Consider the following 21,151-nt stretch of genomic DNA (forward strand, 5'->3'; position numbering starts at 1 on the left):
CAGGGAGAGAAGTGAAGGGATGAACTTACACTGCTGGTCAAGGATGATATCCCGGCTGCGCTAAAGGAGGACACTATGGAGGGCTCGGGTAGTGAGGCATTATGGGTGGAGCTGAAAAATAAGAAGGGTGCAGTTACACTGTTGGGGCTGTATTACAGACCTCCCAACAGTGAGCGAGGTAGAAGAACAAATAGGTAAACAGATTATGGAAAGATGTAGAGGCAATAGGGTAGGAGTGATGGGAGATTTTAATTTTCCCAACACTGACTGGGATACACTTAGCGTCAGACGTCTGGATGGGGCAGAATTTGTAAGAAGTGTCCAGGAGAGTTTTCTACAACAGCATGTCAAAAGTCCGATGAGGAAAGGGGCCATATTGGACCTGGTATTGGAGAATGAGCCAGGACAGGTGGTAGAAGTTGCGGTGGGGGATTTCTTTGGGAACAGTGTCCACAATTCTGTATGTTTGGAATACTCGTAGATAAAGATGAGTGTGGTCCTAAGGGAAGAGCACTAAACTGGGCCAAGGTCAATTATACCAAAATTAGGCAGGAGCTGGGAAATGTGGATTGGACACAGCTATTTGAAGGGAAGTCCATATTTGATATGTGGGAGGCTTTCAAAGATAGGTTAAAGATAGTGCAGGATAAGCACGTCCCATTGAAGGCAAAGGATGGGAAAGGCAAGATTCGTGAATCGTGGATGATAGGAGAAATCGTACGACTAGCCAAGAGGAAAAGGGAAGCATACATAAGGTTCAGGCAGCTAAAAACAGAATGGGCCCTGGAGGAATATCGAAAGAGTAAAACCAGTCTTAAATGAGGAATCAGGTGGGCTAAAAGGGGTCATGAAACATCTTAAGCGAGCAGAATTAAGTACTAATCCCAAAGCATTTTATTCTTATATAAGCAGCAGGCGGGTAACTAGAGAAAGGATTGGTCCACTAAAGGATAATGAAGGAAGGCTGGGTGCCGAACCTGAGAGAATGGGTGAGATTCTGAATGATTACATTGCATCAGTATTCACTGAGGAGAGGAACATGATGAATCTTGAGATTAGAGATAAAAGTTTGATTAGTCTGGATCACGTTGACATAAGTAGGGAAGATGTGTTGCGTAGGCTAGAGGTTATTGAGGTGGACAAATCCCCAGGACCAGATAGGATCTATCCCAGGTTGCTGAAGGAGACGAGAGAGGAAATAGCTGGTTCCCTGACAGATATCTTTGTGGCATCCTTAAACACAGGTGAGGTGCCAAAGGACTAGAAGATTGCTCATGTTGTCCTCCTGTATAAGGGTAGCAGGGATATTCCAGGTAACCACAGACCAGTGAGCCTGATGTCAGTTGTGGGAAAGTTGCTAGAGAAGGTACTGAAGGATAGGATCTATTTATACATAGAAAAGAATGGGCTTATCAGTGATAGGCAACATGCTTTTTGTGCAGGGGAGATCATGTCTTACCAACTTAATAGAGTTTTTTGAAGAAGCGACCAAGTTGATAGATGAAGGAAGGGCTGTTGTCATATACATGGACTTTAGTAAGGTGTTTGATAATTAGCTTGCCATGGGGAACCTTAAGAAAGTGCAGTCACATGGTATGCAAGATATTCTAGCTAGGTGGATAAAGAACTGGTTGAGCAACAGGAGACAGAGAGTAGTAGTTGAAGGGAGTTTCTCGAAATGGAGAAAGGTGACCAGTGGTGTTCCAGAGGGATCAGTGCTAGGACCACTGTTGTTTGCGATATACATAAATGATCTGGAAGAGGGCACAGTTCGTATGATCAGTAAGTTTGCAGATGATTGGTGGAGTACCAGAAAGCACAAGGGTCTGTCAAAGAATACAGGAGGATATAGATAGACTGGAGAGTTGGGCGGAAAAGTGGCAGATGGAGTTCAATTCAAACAAATGCAAGGTGATGCATTTAGGCAAGTCTAATTCCACAGCAAATTATACAATGAACTGAAGAACCTTGGGAAAAGTTGATGAGCAGATAGATCTGGTAGTGCAGGTCCATTGTGCTCTGAAGGTTGCTGCACAGGTGGATAGAGTAGTCAAGATGGCATACGGTATGCTTGCCTTCATCGGATGGGGTATTGAGTATAAGAGCTCGCAGGTGATGTTAAAAATTGTACAAGACATTGGTTCGCCCGCATTTAGAATACTGTGTACCGTTCTGGTCGCCACATTACCAAAAGGATGTGGATGCTTTGGAGAGGGAGAGAGATGGTTTTCGAGGATGTTGCCTGGTATGGATCGTGCTAGCTATGAAGAAAGACTAAGTAGGTTAGGCTTGTTTTCATTAGAAAAAAGGAGATTGAAGGGGGACATGATTAAGGTTTACAAAATCATGAAGGGTATAGATAGGGTAGATAGAGATGAGGTTTTTCCCAAGGTAAAGGATTCAATAACAAGTGGTCATTGCTGATGATGAGCAGAAGGATTACTTCAAGAACTGTCTTTCTCTCCTACCTCAGAGATTATATCTGCCATCTTTCACTATTCTTACCACGTGACAACTTGTACTTCTTTATTTCTCTTCCATTGTATAATACTTTTGACATAACAGATTGTTTTTCTTATGATCTGGAATATTTTTCTCACACATCACCTCACTAACCGTCACAGCTACTTTGGATGGACCACTGAATTACACTTTCAGAGGTGTGCCTTGTAAAGGTATAGATATTTCACCTTCCACCTTCTATCTGCCAGTGCTTTCATTTTCACCTGTGAAACTTTCAAATGTTGCTGTGCTACATGTTCTGGTTTATACTTGCCCCTGCAAGTCTTTCGAGAAGGTTGGGCACAGACCCAATATTGAAGATTCTCTTTCTGGTTCAAGAATTTCTCTCTAATCAATTTTAATGAACCTCTAAACTCATGACCATACAGTCAATAGATTTGAGGAATGTCTAGTAACAAATAGTAAGAAATGTAATCTTTTGTCCCAAATTTGTGGGCATTTATGACAGTATGCCTTATTCATCCCTTTAAGAGTTTGATGGTACCTTTTCAAAGTGCCCTGTATTCTTAGTGATAGAAATACAGACATTGTAAATATGCATATTGACTGTTCAAGCCTCTTCTGCCATTCAATGTTTTAATGGCTGTTCATCAAACTCAGTAATGTGTTCATGCTTTCTCCCTATGCATTTTGGTTGCTTTAACACCCTCCTCAACTACTAAGGATTTCCTGGAAAATTTCAGGCACATTTAGAACTCTGGTCAGATTGCATTTCAATGGACAGTCCATGATGAGTGGAAAAATAATTTCAATGCACCTTTGAACAACTAGCTGTATGAATTACATGTTTACCAATGCCTGCACCTTCTGTATTCCTATATGCCCTCCCATACAAACATGCTACTTGCAATGTGTCCTTACAATTTCTGAGCAGTTCCAGTATTTGATGAAATTGCATCCATTCTTCATTCACAGTCTGAGAGGGTGTCTCCACCGTCAGTACTTTGCTCTCTGATCTGAGATGACCTTGGAACATTACCAGCCATCTATTTTGTACCTTGGTCACTTGCCCCCTTTCATTCTCCCATCTTCTATCCCTTTCAAGTTTATGAGGGTGGAAGTGAAAGGATTTTATTTTATGGATTAACTCAATCATGAGTTATTATTGATGCCTGTCTTGCAGCTGCAATCCTTAAGTCCTCAACAAGGATTCTTATTTGAGAAGGAAGCAACTTCCTAAATTTCCTCTTGGAGAATAATCTCCCTAACAGCTAACACATGGTTTCAGTTTTTAATACTCTATCCACAACAAAATTATATTGCATAACTCTTTCAAATTTAATATAACTGCTCAAGCAGTTTCCTCAACCCAGAACCCTTCCTATAATCCTCAGGAACTACTAATTCGTGGCCAATATAGTTTCCTTTACAGTGTCATAATCCTGTGAAACTTAATCTGACAGCGAAGCATAAATATTTAATGCTTTACCTGCCAATTTCTTCTGCAATTCATTTCTTTAGCCATTTTCTCAAATTACATGAAGAATACCACCACATCTGGCAGGACCTATGCAAACTTAAATATTACCTCACTGTACCTCGAATTGTGACTCAGATTCTCCCCTCTAAGGCCTTTGGAATAATTAGATGAGATTAGATTAGATTACTTACAGTGTGGAAACAGGCCCTTCGGCCCAACAAGTCCACACCGACCCGCTGAAGCGCAACCCACCCATACCCCTACATTTACCCCTTACCTAACACTACGGACAATTTAGCATGGCCAATTCACCTGACCCGCACATCTTTGGACTGTGGGAGGAAACCGGAGCACCCGGAGGAAACCCACGCAGACACGGGGAGAACATGCAAACTCCACACAGTCAGTCGCCTGAGTCGGGAATTGAACCCGGGTCTCAGGCACTGTGAGGCAGCAGTGCTAACCACTGTGCCACCGTGCCGCCCACTGCAAGTGTAGATTAGATTAGATTACAGTGAGGAAACAGGCCCTTCGGCCCAACAAGTCCACACCGACCCGCCGAAGCGTAACCCACTCCTGCTTGTGCATCTGCCATTTTCTGCATCATCTGCATCATTTTAAAATTATATTTATGGTCTCTTGCTTGACATTCTATTTGCAATTCAGATTCTAATTCTTTCATTTCCATTCCACGCCATCTTTCCTTGGTCTCTGTTTTTGTCATTTCCAGTTTCTTCATTGTCCCATGTTCAAGGTGCTTTGATTGTAACTGAATATTACCTGATTTTGATAAAACTATCCAAAATACTTGTCCTCATTTGAATTTCCTCTAAGTCCCGTGCTGGTACCTTAAATATCCTTGACTTTCTGGCTCCGCCAAACAACGTTATGTCCAGTTTACTAATCAAGTCAAACATTCTAGGTTTTGATAATTTCCTTAAGATTGCTTGGAACAAATCTGCTACCTGTAGGAATGTTTTGCTGTTTCCAGAACCATGCCTTAAGTGCAATACAGAACTTGGTGCATGTCTTCACCTGTGTATTTTACTAATACTATACCAAATTCACATTGCTTAGAGGCATGGCATTATAACTAGAACTCCATCAATAAACACATTGATTTAGACCCTATCTACCTTCCCTTTTTAAAAAAAAGAAATGACATCACCCACCTTAAGAAACCAAGACCTATAAATAGAGAGGCAGGATATGCCATCAGCGCTTCACCAGATACTCTCACTAATGTTACTTAGTATGGTTATGAAATGTCTGATAACAAACATTCAAGTTCAGTGAGCGAATTTACATACTTCTCATTGCTTGTGTTTTAAAACAATCCTGGATGAGTCTCCAAACTTTGTCACAACTCACTGGGGTTGAATGCTGGAAATTAAGCTCTGCTATCCCACAAATCATCACAAAAGTTAGATTTTTAAAGTAGGACACAAAATTCTCCAAGTTAATCAATTTTTAGACCCTGGCTGAAAGCACAGACCATTTTCCTGTACTTAACAAAAACTATTATTTAGTATAAACAATTAAAATATAACCACCAAACAAACAGTTGTAATCCATCAGTAATAGAACTGATTAAAACTCTAATCCTTTTATAAACACATCCTTATATACTGACATAAATAGGGAAGAAACACGAATGGAGGTAAAACTGGTAAAACACTTCAATAGATTTTGTTCGCAAGATCTGTTCAGTTAGTTCTTATTAATCAGAACATTTCTCCTCGGCCTTCTTTTTCTAGATCTCTCCACTGGTTTGAAAGAGGCACAAGGTGGCTGATTCACTGATAAAAGGTCTCTGACCTATCAACTGAAAGTCACAACTTACAATAACTCCTAAAGGAAGAATAAATGAGTTTTCTCTAGATTTACTAACCCCTGGTCGAATGGTGGTATCCTGACATCTTGTTCCCAACTGTTCAGTCATCTAAGAATCAATTATATCATTGTTACCAGACAAAAGTTAATGGTAATAAGTCACTAGTCATAGTCAAATCAACTTTTTGTTGCTGAGCAAAACTCCATCTGTAAACTACCCTACCGCTCCAGTTTGTCTGAAAATATTCACCTTCATTTACTGTTAAATGACTGTCAGGTTACTAGTTTTTCAAAACATGCAGCAATCCTTTAAAATATTGATTTTAAAACTGTTCCTTCTTATTTCAACCTACAATTTTAAAAAGCACAAAAAAAGGTAAGAGACAGCGCTTACAATTGACATAGTGAGAAAAAGGCCATATGGCGTGTTATCCCTGTGCTATTGCTTTAGTGAGGTTATCTAATTTAGCACCGTTGACCTACACTACTTCCCTACACCTGAAACATTTCCCCCACAACTATTCATTTAATTTCCTTTTGAAAAGTACTGCCGTATCTGCTTCTACCATTCTTTCAAGCAGTGCTTTCCATACCGTAACTAACTTGTGAAAAATTCTTCATATGGTTCTTTAGGCAATTATTTTAAATTTGTCCCCTCAGCTTACTGACCATTCAGTCATTGGTAACAGTTTTACGTATTTACCCTATCAAAATCCTTGGTGATTTCAAAATCTCCCCATAAAATTCTCTTCTGTAAGGAAAACAAACATTTATGAAATCCTTGTAACTTTAAGCATTCTGGTGATATCACCATCTTGAACCTTACCGTCAAACACCTCATTATTTTCTTTGAATGCAGTAATATATATAGAAATGGCTTCAAGAATAGAATTCAATTTGTAAAACTGATGGCATATCTCTGCTTATTTGTTGAGAACTTAAGTACAACAAATATGCTCCCGAATTGAATCAAGCCAGCATAACTGAATCAGAAGAAAACTTCAGAAATTCCCATGCAATGGGTCATGGAGAGCAAATGTATGCATTCCTAGATAGTTAAGAGTTAAATGAATTCAAATCAGTATAACATTTAATAGGTAGAACTAATTACTTCAGTGGACTAGATTGATTTCATGCTCATTGGCTTATTCAATATCATTACAACCAAGTCTTTAACATCACAACAACTGATGGAATTTAAATTCAATTAATTAACCTGAAATTGAAAGCTAGCTTCAGAAATGGAGTTCATGAAACTACCATCAACTGTCATAAAACCCATCTAGCTCAAATGTCTGAGGGAAGAAAATCCACTAGTTTTACGTGGTCTGGCTTACATGTGAATTCAAGCCCACAGCAGTGTGTTTCATTCTTAACTATCCGATATAATGGCCTTGCAAGCTGCTCAGTTCAAGGGCAATCAGGAATGGTATCATGATCCAACTTATATTACTACTGGATAAGTTGGATCCCAGACTGAAACCTGGGTTGAAAAATTATATTTTATTGTGTTTTAGTATCATCAAGATGGTCTCTCGTTGAAGCGTAAGCGTGCAATGTTATAGATTTTGTTTTAACAAAAATAGTTTCATTAAGCAAACAAATGAAAAGTAAAAAAATAAACCAAGCTATTTACCAATAACACAAAATCAAAGAATTTAAAATACACAAAAATATAATTCCGTTAATCTCAAAACATTCCTTTACAAATCCCCCCCAAAAATCATTTATACCCAAAAGTACCCCTTTGAGAGTACTCACACCAGGAGAAACATCTTTTCTTAACACATCAGTAGATGCAAGGTAAATATGATGTTAATACCTAGACTGGAGACAGTGATAACTTCTTGCTGGAGCAAACATACACCTGCACCTGAACATACTCAGCTTCAAGTAATCTATTCAGTGTTTTGTCCCAGCATTTCTATTTTTGACTAACTCCTTACTCAAAGATAAATTTATTTTTCTATATACTCCCCTTTACCATGGGTGCGTTTATAGGATGCTGCTATATTGGAAAAGTTGATGATTAGTAGTTAACTAATGCATTATTTTGTTACGTATTTCAGTAGAGTTAAAGTTATGCCAAGTCTTTCTTTTGTTTGTATTTTAACTATGCTGTAAGAATAAAATGTGTTTTGCTTAAAGCCTCATAGTGGACCAATCAAATCACATCTGGAATACAATACCTTACACTTGCCTTTGAATACAAGTAGTATTTGGGGTCTAGGATATCTGCTGGATATATTTTGATCAATAACAGAGACAGCTGTAAAAGAAATACTGTGGCTACAGAAATACTTACAAGTTAATAATTAACTTCAAATACACAGAAAGCCTATATGTCATCAATAAACATCCAAACTTAAAATAAACAAAAATCAGACACTTTGTATTATTATGAGCAACAAATTCTGGCCTTACTAGTAATTCCATATCTCTAAATAATTTTTTAAATTTAGAAGATCAAGGTAGTGATCAAATGGATGTTCATAATTATTTGATAAGCTACATATAGAGAACCAGACATACATACCTTTGTCCAGACATCCAGAGTGATAGTTTGCCATGAATACACTTCTTATTTTCTGACTGCTGGACATAGGTTAATGCCAAGTGCTGCCACCTTCCTGGGGTTAGAATGTTTTCTTGTGACTCAGCTTGTGCCAGCAGGCCTGCTTTCAAGTCATCATTTGGATCAATGCAAATTCTACAGGAAGCAAGTAATTTTAGTAATTGAGAAATTGCAATGTATAATTTAAAGAAATATTACATTGATATCAAACTTTTCACATCTTAAGGTATTCTCATTGCTGAAGTGCAGTCATTGTCCTGTTGGAAACCTGTCAACCAATTTTTAAACAGCAAGCTTCCACAATAAGCAATGATAAAATGAGCCAATAAATTGCTTCAATAATTTTGGTTAAGAAATAATTATTGGCCAGGAAACCACTCTTGTTCTATTTTGAAAAGGTGCTGTGGAATCTTTCATATCTGATTGAAAAGGAAGACTTGGTGTAACATCTTATCCAAAAAATGGTGCCCTATCAGTGCAGTACTCTCTCAATGCAACACAATATCGTGTATTCAAAGTCTTTGGAACGAGGCTTGAATCCACAACCTCTGACTGGCCCTTATTGCCATGATCTAAGCTTAAACAATATATGAACCACAATTTTCATTGTTAGAATAGCACATTATAGTCAGAAACAAAGTAATAAATGAATTCTGCTTAAAACCAGAGAGAAAGAGAAATTAACCACACTGCATTGGAATTCAGGTCAGCAAGAAAATAAAAATGAATTTAAAATGGTTGGTACTAATTTTAACTGTGCATACTGGAATATGGATTTTGTAATCTGTTGTGGCAGGTCAATTTTAGTTTAAGTTCCACACTGTTGTCTGTCCTAACACAGATCATTTCCACGGAGCACAAAAATGTGTTTACGGAACTATTACCACATGCTTTATAAAGATTGATAGCTCTAAACATTTTAGAAGAATATAATTCAGTCAAAGTGATCTAAATCCACAAATATTTTTAAATTTCCATTGCTGAATTAATTAAAATGTGTTGAAATGTTTTTATAACAGCAGCAAATTTCTTTCATCCATATTGATAATAGAAACAGATATCCTGTATTATATTTATTTTCATTCAGTACTCTACCTGAATATAAAGCCACCTATGTTCAAATCAGCCCAAACTTGCAGCATGATTTCTTTAGACCCCAATGAAATCACATGGAGGCACCCATCTTCAACCAATTTATCACCACAATTCGTAATGTTGCCACAATCTAAGCCGGGTGTTTTCTCATCTAAAACAGAAAACAAAATTATTTCTTTGCATCACTCATGTCATGACTGAGTACCAGACAAGAATGTACAACATGTGATCATCACAGTTTCTGAAAACTACTGCAGCTTTCCTTTATAGACGAGAGAGAGAAAGAGAGGGGGAGAGAGAGAGGGGGAGGGGGAGAGAGAGAGGGGGAGAGAGAGAGGGGGAGAGAGAGAGAGGGAGAGAGAGAGAAAAGAGGATTCAAAGGAGAGAACATAGAAAATTCGGCAGGTAAAAAAGTAACCTTCTGATGCCACATGCTAGTGAGAGTAAGAATAGGAGGATAGAGCAGATGAATGCATGGCTGAGGAACAGTGCAGGGGAGAAGGATTCATATTTGTGGATCATGGTCATCTTTTTGGGGGTAGAAGTAATCTGTATTAGGAGAATGGGTTGCACCCGAGTTAGAAGGAGACTAATATACTGGTGGGGAGATTTGCTAAAGCAACATAAAGTCATAGAGATGTAGAGCATGGAAACAGACCCTTCAGTCCAACCAGGCCATGCCGATCAGGTATCCCAACCCAATCTAGTCCCACCTGCCAACACCCGGCCCATATCCCTCCAAACCCTTCCCATTCATACACCCATCCAAAAGCCTCTTAAATGTTGCAATTGTACCAGCCTCCACCACATCCTCTGGCAGCTCATTCCATAAACGTATCACACTCTGTGTGAAAAATGTTGCCCCTTATGTCTCTTTTATATCTTTCCCCTCTCACCCTAAACCTATGCCCTCTAGTTGTGGACTCCCCGATCCCAGGGAAAAGACTTTGTCTATTTATCCTATCCATGCCCCTCATAATTTTGTAAACCTCTATAAGGTCACCCCTCAGGGGAGAGGCGGGGGGAGCAGTGCAGTGCAGAGGAATAGTGAGAAGAAAGCCAAGAGGCTAGTGCAGTTGGGAAAAGGAGCAAGTCAAATGGTGAAGGTAGGCAGAAGCACAGTGTCAGGTAGGACTGATAAATTAAACTGCATTTATTTCAATGCAAGAGACCTGACAGGTAAGACAGATGAACTCCAGGCATAGTTGGAAACTTTGGACTAGGATATCATAATTACCAGAGACATAGCTCAGTGATGGACAGGACTGGTAAGCTTAATATTCCAGGGTATAGATGCTTTTAGAAGGATAGAAAGGGAGGCACAAGAGGAGGAGGTGGCAGTTTTGATTAGGGATAACATTACAGCTGTACTTAGGGAGGACATTCCAGGGAGTATGCCCAATGAAGTTATTTGGGTGGAACAGAGAAATAAAAAAGGGATGGTTACCTTATTTGGATACCCTGCAGACCCCCAAGGAGTCAGTAGGAAATTGAGAAGTGAATTGGTAAGGGTATCTCAGTTATCTATAAAGATAATAGGTTGTAATGGTAAGGGATTTTAATTTTCCAAACAGACTCAGACTTCCATAGTGTAAAGGGCTTGAATAGAGAGGAATTTGTGAAATGGGTACACAAAAAATTTCTTGTTCAGTATGTGGATGTACCTACTGGAGGAGGAAGGCTTGGACCTTCTCCTGGAAAACAAGGCAGTCAAGTGACCGGAGTTGTCTGTGGGGGAGCACTTTGGAACCAGTGATCATAAGTCTATTAGTTTTAAAATAGCGATGAAAAAGGATAGATCTGATCTAAAAGTGAAAGTTTTATACTGAAGGAAGGCCAATCTTGATGTTATTAGACAAGAACTTTCAAAAGTTGGTTGGGGACAGATACTCAGGTAAAGAGACAGCTGGAAAATGGGAAGCCTTCAAAAAACAAAGATAACACGTGTCCAAAGACTCTAGGGTCCTGTTAGGGTGAACGGTAAGGCTGGTAGGTGTAGGGAATGGCTGGAGAAATCGAAGTTTGGTCAAGAAAAAGAAGGAAGCATATGTCACATATAGACAGCAGGGACAGAGTGAATCCCTAGAAGAGTATAAGGGCAGTAGTAGTATACTTAAGGAGGAAATCAGGAGGGTAAAAAGTGGTCATGAGATAAACTTGGCAAAAAGAGTTAAGGAGAATCCAAAGTATATATATTAATAATTACAAATATATTAAAGGACATAGCAATAATTAGGGAGAGAATAGGGTCCCTTAAAGATCAGCAAGGCCGCCTATGTGTGGAACCGCAAGAGATGAGTGAGATACTGAGTCTAGTTGGTTCTGTTATAACATGGTAGTTCCACTCTCGTACAATCCCAGGATATTGGTGGGTGGCACGGTGGCACTGTGATTTACACTGCTGCCTCTCAGCGCCAGAGACCAGGGTTCAATTCCCGCCTCAGGCGACTCTCTGTGTGGAGTTTGCACATTCTTCCCGTGTCTGCGTGGGTTTCCTCCCACAATCCAAAAAAGTGCAGGTTAGGTGAATTGGCCAAGCTAAATTGCCCATAGTGTTAGGTGAAAGGGGTAAATGTAAGGGAATGGGTCTGGGTGGGTTGCGCTTTGGCTGGTCAGTGTGGAATTGTTGGGCCGAAGGGCCTGTTTCCACACTGCAAGTAATCTAATCTAAGTAATAAGAAAATTGCATAATAGCAGCACTATATAAACCAATGAGACCAGAATCGCATTATAACCATGCTTTAGAAACAGTGTCCCCAATTCATCAATCGCTTTTTAGTGAAGTTGCATTAATGAAATGTGTTACAGCAGAACGACCTGTATTTTGCTTCAGTGTTGACTGTGAAGATATCGAAGCCAGAGAACTTGGGGAAATAAATGGCAATATCTTGAAGTGTATACTATAGAAGAATAAGTGTTGGGTGTTTTAAAATGCAAAAAGTTGATAAATATCTGGAATCTGATCAGGTGTACCCTAGACCTTTGTGTGAATCTAGGGAGGTGATTCCTGGGCCCCTTGCTTAGAGATTTGTATCATCGATAGCCAGAGGTGAGGTGCCAAAAGACTGGAGGTTGCCTTACATGGTGCCATTATTTAAGAAAGGTGGTAAGGAAAAGCCAGGGAGCTATAAACCAGTGAGCTTGACACTGGTTTATGGCAAGTTGTTGGACAGGATTCTGAGAGACACGATTTATGTGTATTTGGAAAGGCCAAGAATGATTAGGAATAGTTGACACAGCTTTGTGGATGGGAAATCATGACTCACTAACTTAATTGAGTTTTTTGAACAAGTGATAAAGAGGACTGATGAAAGCAGAGGAATGGGTGTGGTCTTGATGGACTTCAGTCAGACAGTCAACAAAGTTCCTCATAGTTGAGTGGTTAACAAGGTCAGATCACATTTAATACAGTGATAACTAACCATTTCAATACAGAACTGACTTGAAGGTAAGAGACAAAGGGTGGTGGTGGAGGGCTGTTTTTTGGACTGGAGACCTTTGACCAGCAGTGTACCTCAGGATTGGTGCTGGGTCCACTACGTTTTGATTTGATCTGATTTATTGCAGTCACATTTATCTAAATGATTTGAATATGAATATACGAAGTATGTTAGTAAATTTGCAGAAAACACGAAAATTGGAGGTGTAGTGACAGCTGAGAAGGTAACCTCAGAGTACAACGGGATCTTGATCAGATGGGCCGAGGAGTGGTAAATGGAGATTAATTTAGATAAATGAGAGATGCTGCATTTTGGCAAGGCAAATCAGGACTGGACTTGTACACTTAATGGTAAGGTCCTGGGGAGTGCTGCTGAACAACGAGACCTTGGGATGCAGGTTCCTAGTTCCTTGAAAGTGAATCTGCTGGTAGACAAAATAGTGAAGGTGGCGTTTGGTATGCCTGCCTGTATTGGTGAGTGCATTGAGTTTAGGAGTTGAGGGGTCACATTACAGTTGCACAGGAAACTAGTTAGGTCACTTTGGAATACTGTGCTCAATTCTGATCTCGATTAATTTAGGGTATCTGGTCCGCATGGACAAACTGGACCAAAGAGTCTGTTTCCACACTGTACATCTCTATGACTCTGTATGAAAATATTAGATTAGAACACCTTAGCTGGTACTAAAGCTGGTACTATCTAATTGTGAACAAGTTGCTGCTATTACGGAGAGAGGATACCAATGTAATGTTTCTTGTCTTTCATTTCAGGCAGAAAAAACTATACCTTTTTGACCTAAGGATGTTACTGAAAAGTTGCTCCCACAATACAATACAAGAAAGAAGCAAGAACCTGTTTTTGGAAAGCTTTTCTCACATCAGAATATCCTAAAGTGCTTTTCAGTCAATTAAGTATATTTACAATGTAGCCATTGTTGTACTGCAGAATGTATGAAACAAGTGTTTGTTCATTAATTTATAAATGAACAAAAACAAATATCAAGAATTGAATTTCACTCTTACCCATGCCTTCAAAACTACTCTCTCTGAAAGTAGCCAGCCGATATTGTCTTGGTTTCCTTTTTTTCTCAAATGACCTGTCTGTTGCATTGGTGATTTCTACTTTTAACCAGAGAGAGACGCTAAAGCCATCTGACATATTTGGCCAACAGTTCTGACCAACAAGTGGCAAATGGAGTGGAGCCACATGCCAAGGTGACGACAATCGGTGGGTATATTCCTCAAATTCTGTCTCTCTTTTGCTGTGTGGAAACTTGACTCGCCTTAGAAGACTGGAGTTCTTATTGCTGACAGCGGAATTAGTTTTCTGCACGACTGGAATGGTAGTGAAAATATCTGTGCTGAATACAGTTGGAAAGGTTAGGTAGTGCATTGGGAGCATATCTACATTTGCTTCCGCTATCCTCAGAATCCCTCTAAGTAGTATCTTCTGAAATATAAAAAAAAGCAATATTTTTCAAAGTATTAATTGCAAAATCAGATAATGTATTTGATTTGCTGCATTCTGTTGAAAAAATGCTATAAAATCTTCATCTATTTAATAGAACATATGGGTTACTCTAGAATCTCTGGAACATTTAATAAAGAAAATTCACAATTTATGTTGGTGTAATAAGGTACAAAACAAATGTTAAGAGATTGTACAGAATACTGTTTTTTCTTGCCATTTTTCATTCTTCCTGGTGCCAGCCAACTTCTATCCCTTTCCTCCTTTTTTTCCTTTCCATCCTTTATTCAGCAAAAATTGATGCACTGATTTCAAACAAACATTTGCTAAATAATTATTTTGCTTTCATTCAGATGGTCGAACTTAGAGTATAGTTAGTAGCTGAAGTACAGAAGATACAGGAGCTGGGCTGTATATGTATTCATACATCACCAGTCAGCTAACATGGTTTTCCGATTTAGCATTTTACTTTACTCAAATAGGAATTCGAAAAAAATAAACTATTTTTCTAATCAACCTGTACCTCTGGAGCAGATGAGACTTGAGCCTGAGCCATTCAGTTCAAAGGTAACGACTGACCACTGCGCCACAACAGGGATTCCAAAACAGAGATCTTTGGTTTTCTTAGGCATAATTTTCTCAGTCTTGGTCTATGGTGGAATTGCTGGGAGCTGCTTTGGGATTGTGACCTAATACATTCCCACCACATCATTTCCCTTTTTTTAATTAACCTATTTTTCAAATCAACCTGTTCAGAGAGGTTATTACAGAACTCTAGAGAAAATACGGATTGGAGTACCATTGCCTGTTTCAAATAAACTGGGTAATAAATTCACTAAACTGAATCCCTATTTGCCCTCTAACTCTCTGGAAAAGTAAATCAATCATGATTCCTTTCAACAGGTCTATGATTTCATACTATGACAACTGCAACAACCCAAAATGATCATGGACTGTGATATAGCCTAACGTAGTGAAAAAAAATCTGCATGAGCTATCTTTTTAAATGTCTGAAGCTAAACTCAGCATGCTGATCAAAATACTCAATTACGAATTGGCCAATTTATATCTTCACATAATTAACATCAATAGTACATTTTAAAAGCGCTAAGAGGGGTCTTTTTGTGTCGCTGTAGTGGTGTCCCTCTCCTTGGACCAAAACACTTCATACAAGTTCAACCTGCACAAAAAATGTGCAATAACGTCTCTGAACCACTGCGCCACTGAACGTCTTTGGGCGGCACGGTGGCACAGTGGTTAGCACTGCTGCCTCACAGCACCAGAGACCTGGGTTCAATTCCCGACTCAGGCGACTGACTGTGTGGAGTTTGCACGTTCTCCCCGTGTCTGCGTGGGTTTCCTCCGGGTGCTCCGGTTTCCTCCCACAGTCACAAAGATGTGCGGGTCAGGTGAATTGGCCATGCTAAATTGCCCGTAGTGTTAGGTAAGGGGTAAATGTAAGGGTATGGGTGGGTTGCGCTTCGGCGGGTCGGTGTGGACTTGTTGGGCCGAAGGGCCTGTTTCCACACTAAGTCTAATCTAAAACAGGTTGATTAGAAAAACAGGTTTTTTAAAAAAAACCACTTGAGGTCTCACAGCACAAAGCAACTGAATTGTAAGTCATGTTTGCTATACATATAACATATCTGTTATACAATATATAACACATCTTTGATCAAATCTTTGTTCATTCTTCCTCCTCAGGCTTAGTGTCCATTTTACTTTTATGCCTCTATGAATCACATTGGGATGTTTTTACTGTATTAAAGGGGCAAGGTGGCTCAGTGGTTAGCACTGTTGCCTCACTGTGCCAGGGACCAGAGTTTAATTCTAGCCTTAGGTGATGGTGTGGAGTTTGCGCATTCTCCCAACATCTACATGGGCTTCCACCAGTTGCTCTTGTTTCTTCTCTCAGTCTAAAGACATGCAAATTCGCTGGATTGGCCATGCTAAATTGCCTTGTAGTATCCAGGGGTATGTAGGCTAGATGGATTAGCCATGATAAGTGCAGGGAGAGGATGGGGATAATTGTTCTGCATGGGATGTTGTAAGCAGGGTCAGTGCAGATTCAATGGGCAGAATGGTCTCTATCTGCACTATGAGTCTTATGAACCTCTTCCAAAGCCTCTAGCAGCAAAAAACAATGAAAACAGTTACCAGTTTCCCAACGACCTCTCCTTCAAAAACACAGAACGTGTTAAAAATTTGTGCTTTGCATGTATTTTATAGTTAGTTTTGCTATCACTCTGAATACAATTCTATGCACCCCAATTTCTCCTGGAAGTGCTCCATAACACTGAATTGCTGTTTGCAAGCTAAATCTCTACTTTGTCCTTGTCATTTGACAGCACTGTCATCTGTTTTGAAAAGCATTTTCTAAAAATAATGCAGACAGTCCACTCACAGTTGGAGGGGTTCGCTCTAAAAACAGTCTCAGAAAGAGTGTCAACTCTTCTGCTGATAACCTGGAGCTGATCAGAGTCACCAATAATTCCATGAGTAATGTCTGGCACTCTGCATAAACAAAAGTAAACTGTTTCAGGATCATGGAATTTTAAATCACAATCACATTTGAAACGCCAAATAAAATTTGCAGGTTGCTATACACCTCAGTGATAATTGGAATCTCAAGCAAAAGAAAGGTTGCACATACCCTCTAAAATGATCTCAGATTGACACAATACAGTCTTGAAACCACCCACAATAGTTTTTACAGCTCCCTGAAACAAATAAAACATTGTGAAATAAGAGCAAAGAAAAACAAACACTGGCAATGTTACATCAAATATAGATAACAAAAACCTCTTTGATACGTTAAAACTAGAACAGCTCAAGCACCACCTTTACAACAGAAATCGATTCACAATGAAGGTTTCAGAAGATGGAAATCTTACACAAAGTACTGAAGGATGGATATTCTACAAACCATGACATAATTTAAGTGTGTTTCTGCACAGTTGGCAGGCCCAGCCTGCTAGTTCTATCTGCCTACTTTCACAAATAAGTGATACTTTCCTCTTCCCAGATAGAAAGAGGTTCCCATAAAAATGTTTTAAATAAAATGCAGGTGGCAAGTACTCGAAACTGAATAATTCCCAACCTAAATTACTCACTCTGAATCTATCAATATTTCTTTAATTTCACGAAAGCAACAGAAAGTTGGATAGGAGGAGATTTACATAGAATATGCACTTTGGCGTGGACAAGGTGGGCCAAATGTCCTCTGTGTTATAAATTCTACATACGGAGGAACCTTGATTATCCGAAAGACACGGGCGGGGAGTATCTCGTTCTTTTAATCGAATGCCAGATAATCGAATGCTGGATACCATAGGGACCTTGTGATCTTACCGGATAATCCAGAATTCAGATAATTGAGGTTCCTCTGTAATCATGAAGGAATTAGGTTCTAAACTAGAATGTGAAATGGCACAGGAAGCAATTGCAACTCCAGTTTTTTTGTAAAACAGAATAATAAAATCAAACTACAGTCACTCAATCCTTGTTAAATCAAATACAATGACATTAAACTTAGCAAATGTTTTCCATATTAAAACATTTCCAACTTTTTTTATTTAAACTGCTTAAAATTGAATATTTTGACATTTTCAGCAAAAATGATAAAACAATTAAATTGTTCTTTTGGCATTAACATTCTGCTTTTGTTAATGTCTTACCTGCTGATAAACAGATGCAGCATTCTTTTCACTGTGTTGGACAATCTTGAGCAGACCTCTGAAGACATGGATTAGGACATCAAGACTGGGATTGCCGACAGACAGTAGGGTGAGTTCTAACATACAGATCTCAGGATACATCAATTCTCTCTGTGCACTACCCTCAGCAATATTGGAGAAATAACTGGATGACTGAACCAAGGAAATGTGTTCTGGTTTCACATCTATATCCAGAGAGGAAAGAAAGCAATTACACATTATATTTTTCTCCAGCATACATTTGGGACTACTAGTAAAGTTAGAACAAAAAGACCATGGAGAATTGAACGGATGCAAAAAATCTGGCAGCCAGTCCTGTGCTCATAGCATAAATTGAGATTGGTAGAGGATTAAGTGTTACAGGGAAAAGGCATGAGAATGGGGTTAGGAAATATTTTAACCCTACTGCGAATCCTCTTGCAAGGATGCCTGCCTTGAAGAAGTTTTCCTCCTCTCTCTACAAGAATCTCAGGGAGCGCCTCTGCCACTGCAATTCTAGGTCAGACTCCATGCTACTTTCTCCCCACCCCCACCCTCCCCTAGCTTATCTCTCCACTCTTCAGGCTCTCTGCCTTTATTCCTGATGAAGGGCTTTTGCCCGAAACATCGATTTTGCTGCTCCTCGGATGCTTCCTAAACTGCTGTGCTCTTCCAGCACCACTAATCCATGATAGAGTAGCAGAGCTGATTCAATGGGCCAAATGGCCTAATTCTATTCCTGTGGGTTATGGTCTTATGATATTAACCCTCTTGTTCTCTGCACCCTATTTGCTTTGTATCGGTTTAAAAATGTATATGTCAAAGCATTTTAAATTGGCAATTATAGCTGTTAAGAAGAGCAAAAAAATGGAGAAATAATAAAGTAGAACGGCAATAGTTAAGACTATTTTATGTTAATACTACGTACATTTTGTACACATTTATGTTTCTCATTACATATTATGTGGGGAATATATGATGTAATAGAATGAGCTTAAACATGATTGACCTAGTTACTGATAAAATACCAAAATACTTATTACATAGTTCAAGGCTAACATATAGCTCCAGAAAAAAATTAAGCTAATCAATCCCTTATTGTCCACTGCCAGTCTGATGTAATTTCTGACAAGACTTGTGACTTATTAGTTTATCACCTGAATTTACACAGAGATATCTGATATCTATTGCTACATGAAGAGAAACAGCAGGATAGCTAAACTACCTGTCACCATTTTGTCTCAACAATGAATCATTGTTGCTCATGTAATCATTTCACATTGGAACACCCATCATTTGCAAGGTCTCCTCTAAGCCACTGATTGAAACTCCTGCAACACTTCAAGATAGTTCATCACCTTTTCATGGGGCAACAAGAGAAAGGCAATAAATGCTTGCCTAGCCAGTGATAACACCTCCCATGACTGAATGAGAAAAATCCTTTGTCATTCATTCACTCTCCTCTCCTTTTCTAAATCAACTCACTTTCCAATTCTAATCTTAGTGAAGAATTTGGGACTTTGATAATTTATCCATTCTTTTAACTCCTTTTATTTTAATTACTATTGCTGCTTTCATTATTAACAAACATCTGTAGCACTCATGACAATCCATTTTAAGAAAATCAGCCTAGTAATCCCATTCTAAATTAAAGTATCAATTTCTCTTCTATTAGTACTGTGCTCATTTGCACAGTGAATAAAACTACTTTATTATGCAAAAATGTGTACTTAAAGAAAAAAAATAAATTTCAAACATTTCCAAATATACTAATGTCAAAATCAAGACTAAAGATTTATTTAAAAAGTCAAGGGGTCAACTTTTACATGAACTGAGGAGTTGAAATCTACTCTTTCATGCTATTGTAGAAATGCCACATCAGAGACTGTTCCAACTAACCCAACAACAAAAAATTGGGATCAAAAAGATTGGGAATTGCAAGGAGGAATCAAGGTGATTTAGACTAGTTGAGAGATTAAACAAACACGTGCCTTCATTGTAAGCAGATATGGATTCAGAAGTAAAGATGTCTTCTGCCTGCAGGATCTTGGTGATACTACATCTAGAGCATTACGTACAATTACGATTTTCCTGCCAAGGAAATGATGGAATGCAGCAGAGTTCACAAAGCTGATACTAAGAATGGCAACACATCCTAAGATTGGTTCAACTGGCCTGCATTCACCCAGAGTTTAGAAGAAATGAGAGGGGATCTGACTGAAACATAAGATTCTAATAAGGCTGGATAGACTCAATGCAGGAAGGATATCTTCCTCTGCTTGGGGAATATAGAACCTCAGACAGACTCATTTTGGAAAAGCAAATTGTGTACTTAATGGTAAGCAGCTAGGGAGTGTTGCTGAACAAAGAGACCTTGGAGTGCAGAGTCATAGTTCCGTGAAAAGAAGAATCACAGGTAGAAGGCAGCATTTGGTATGCTTTCCTTTATTGGTCAGACCATTGAGTATAGGAATTGGGAGATCATGTTGCGGCTGTACAGGACATTAGTTAGGCCACTTTTGGAATACTGGCTGCGATTCTGGTCTCCTTCCTATCGGAAAGATGTTGTGAAGTTTGAAAGAGTTCAGAAAAGATTTACAAGGATGTTGCCAGGGTTGGAGGATTTGAGCTATAGGGAGAGGCTGAATAGGCTGGGGCTGTTTTCACTGGAGTGTCGGAGACTGGAGGGGTGACCTTATAAAGGTTTATTAAATCATGAGAGACATGAATAGGTTAAATAGACAAAGTCTTTTCCCTGAGTGGGGGTGTCCAAAACTAGAGGACATAGGTTTAGGGGGAGGCAGGAAAGATATAAAAGGGACCTAAGGGGCAACTTTTTCACAGAAAGGGTGGTGCGTGTATGGAATGAACTGCCAGAGCAAATGTTGGAGACTGATACAATTGCAGCATTTAAAAGGCATTTGGATTAGCAAATGAATAGGAAAGGCTTAGAGGGATATGGGCCAATTGCTGGCAAATGGGACTAGATTAGCTTAGAACCTGCAGTTTGATCATCACAATCTTTCTGAGCACTTGATTCTGATCTTCATAAAACAAATAGGAGTTTCAGTAATGTAGTATTTTCTGTAATTCAATGCATTTC

General features: G+C 39.0%; 1 protein-coding gene across 3 annotated transcripts in view; it reads right to left on the bottom strand.

The window, feature by feature from the left end:
- The window catches only part of lyst (lysosomal trafficking regulator), a 338,776-nt gene that overhangs the window by 153,439 nt on the left and 164,186 nt on the right, over positions 1 to 21,151 (bottom strand). For all 3 annotated transcript variants that reach the window (XM_060852679.1, XM_060852671.1, XM_060852686.1), the window contains 6 exons: positions 18,031 to 18,254; positions 17,007 to 17,073; positions 16,758 to 16,867; positions 13,909 to 14,335; positions 9,447 to 9,597; positions 8,313 to 8,486 (listed from right to left, as the gene is read on the bottom strand). In XM_060852679.1, coding sequence (XP_060708662.1) covers positions 8,313 to 8,486; positions 9,447 to 9,597; positions 13,909 to 14,335; positions 16,758 to 16,867; positions 17,007 to 17,073; positions 18,031 to 18,254 — 1,153 coding nt within the window. The remainder of the gene's footprint in view (positions 1 to 8,312; positions 8,487 to 9,446; positions 9,598 to 13,908; positions 14,336 to 16,757; positions 16,868 to 17,006; positions 17,074 to 18,030; positions 18,255 to 21,151) is intronic.

Source organism: Hemiscyllium ocellatum, chromosome 3 (assembly GCF_020745735.1).
Source record: "Hemiscyllium ocellatum isolate sHemOce1 chromosome 3, sHemOce1.pat.X.cur, whole genome shotgun sequence".
NCBI lineage: Eukaryota > Metazoa > Chordata > Chondrichthyes > Orectolobiformes > Hemiscylliidae > Hemiscyllium > Hemiscyllium ocellatum.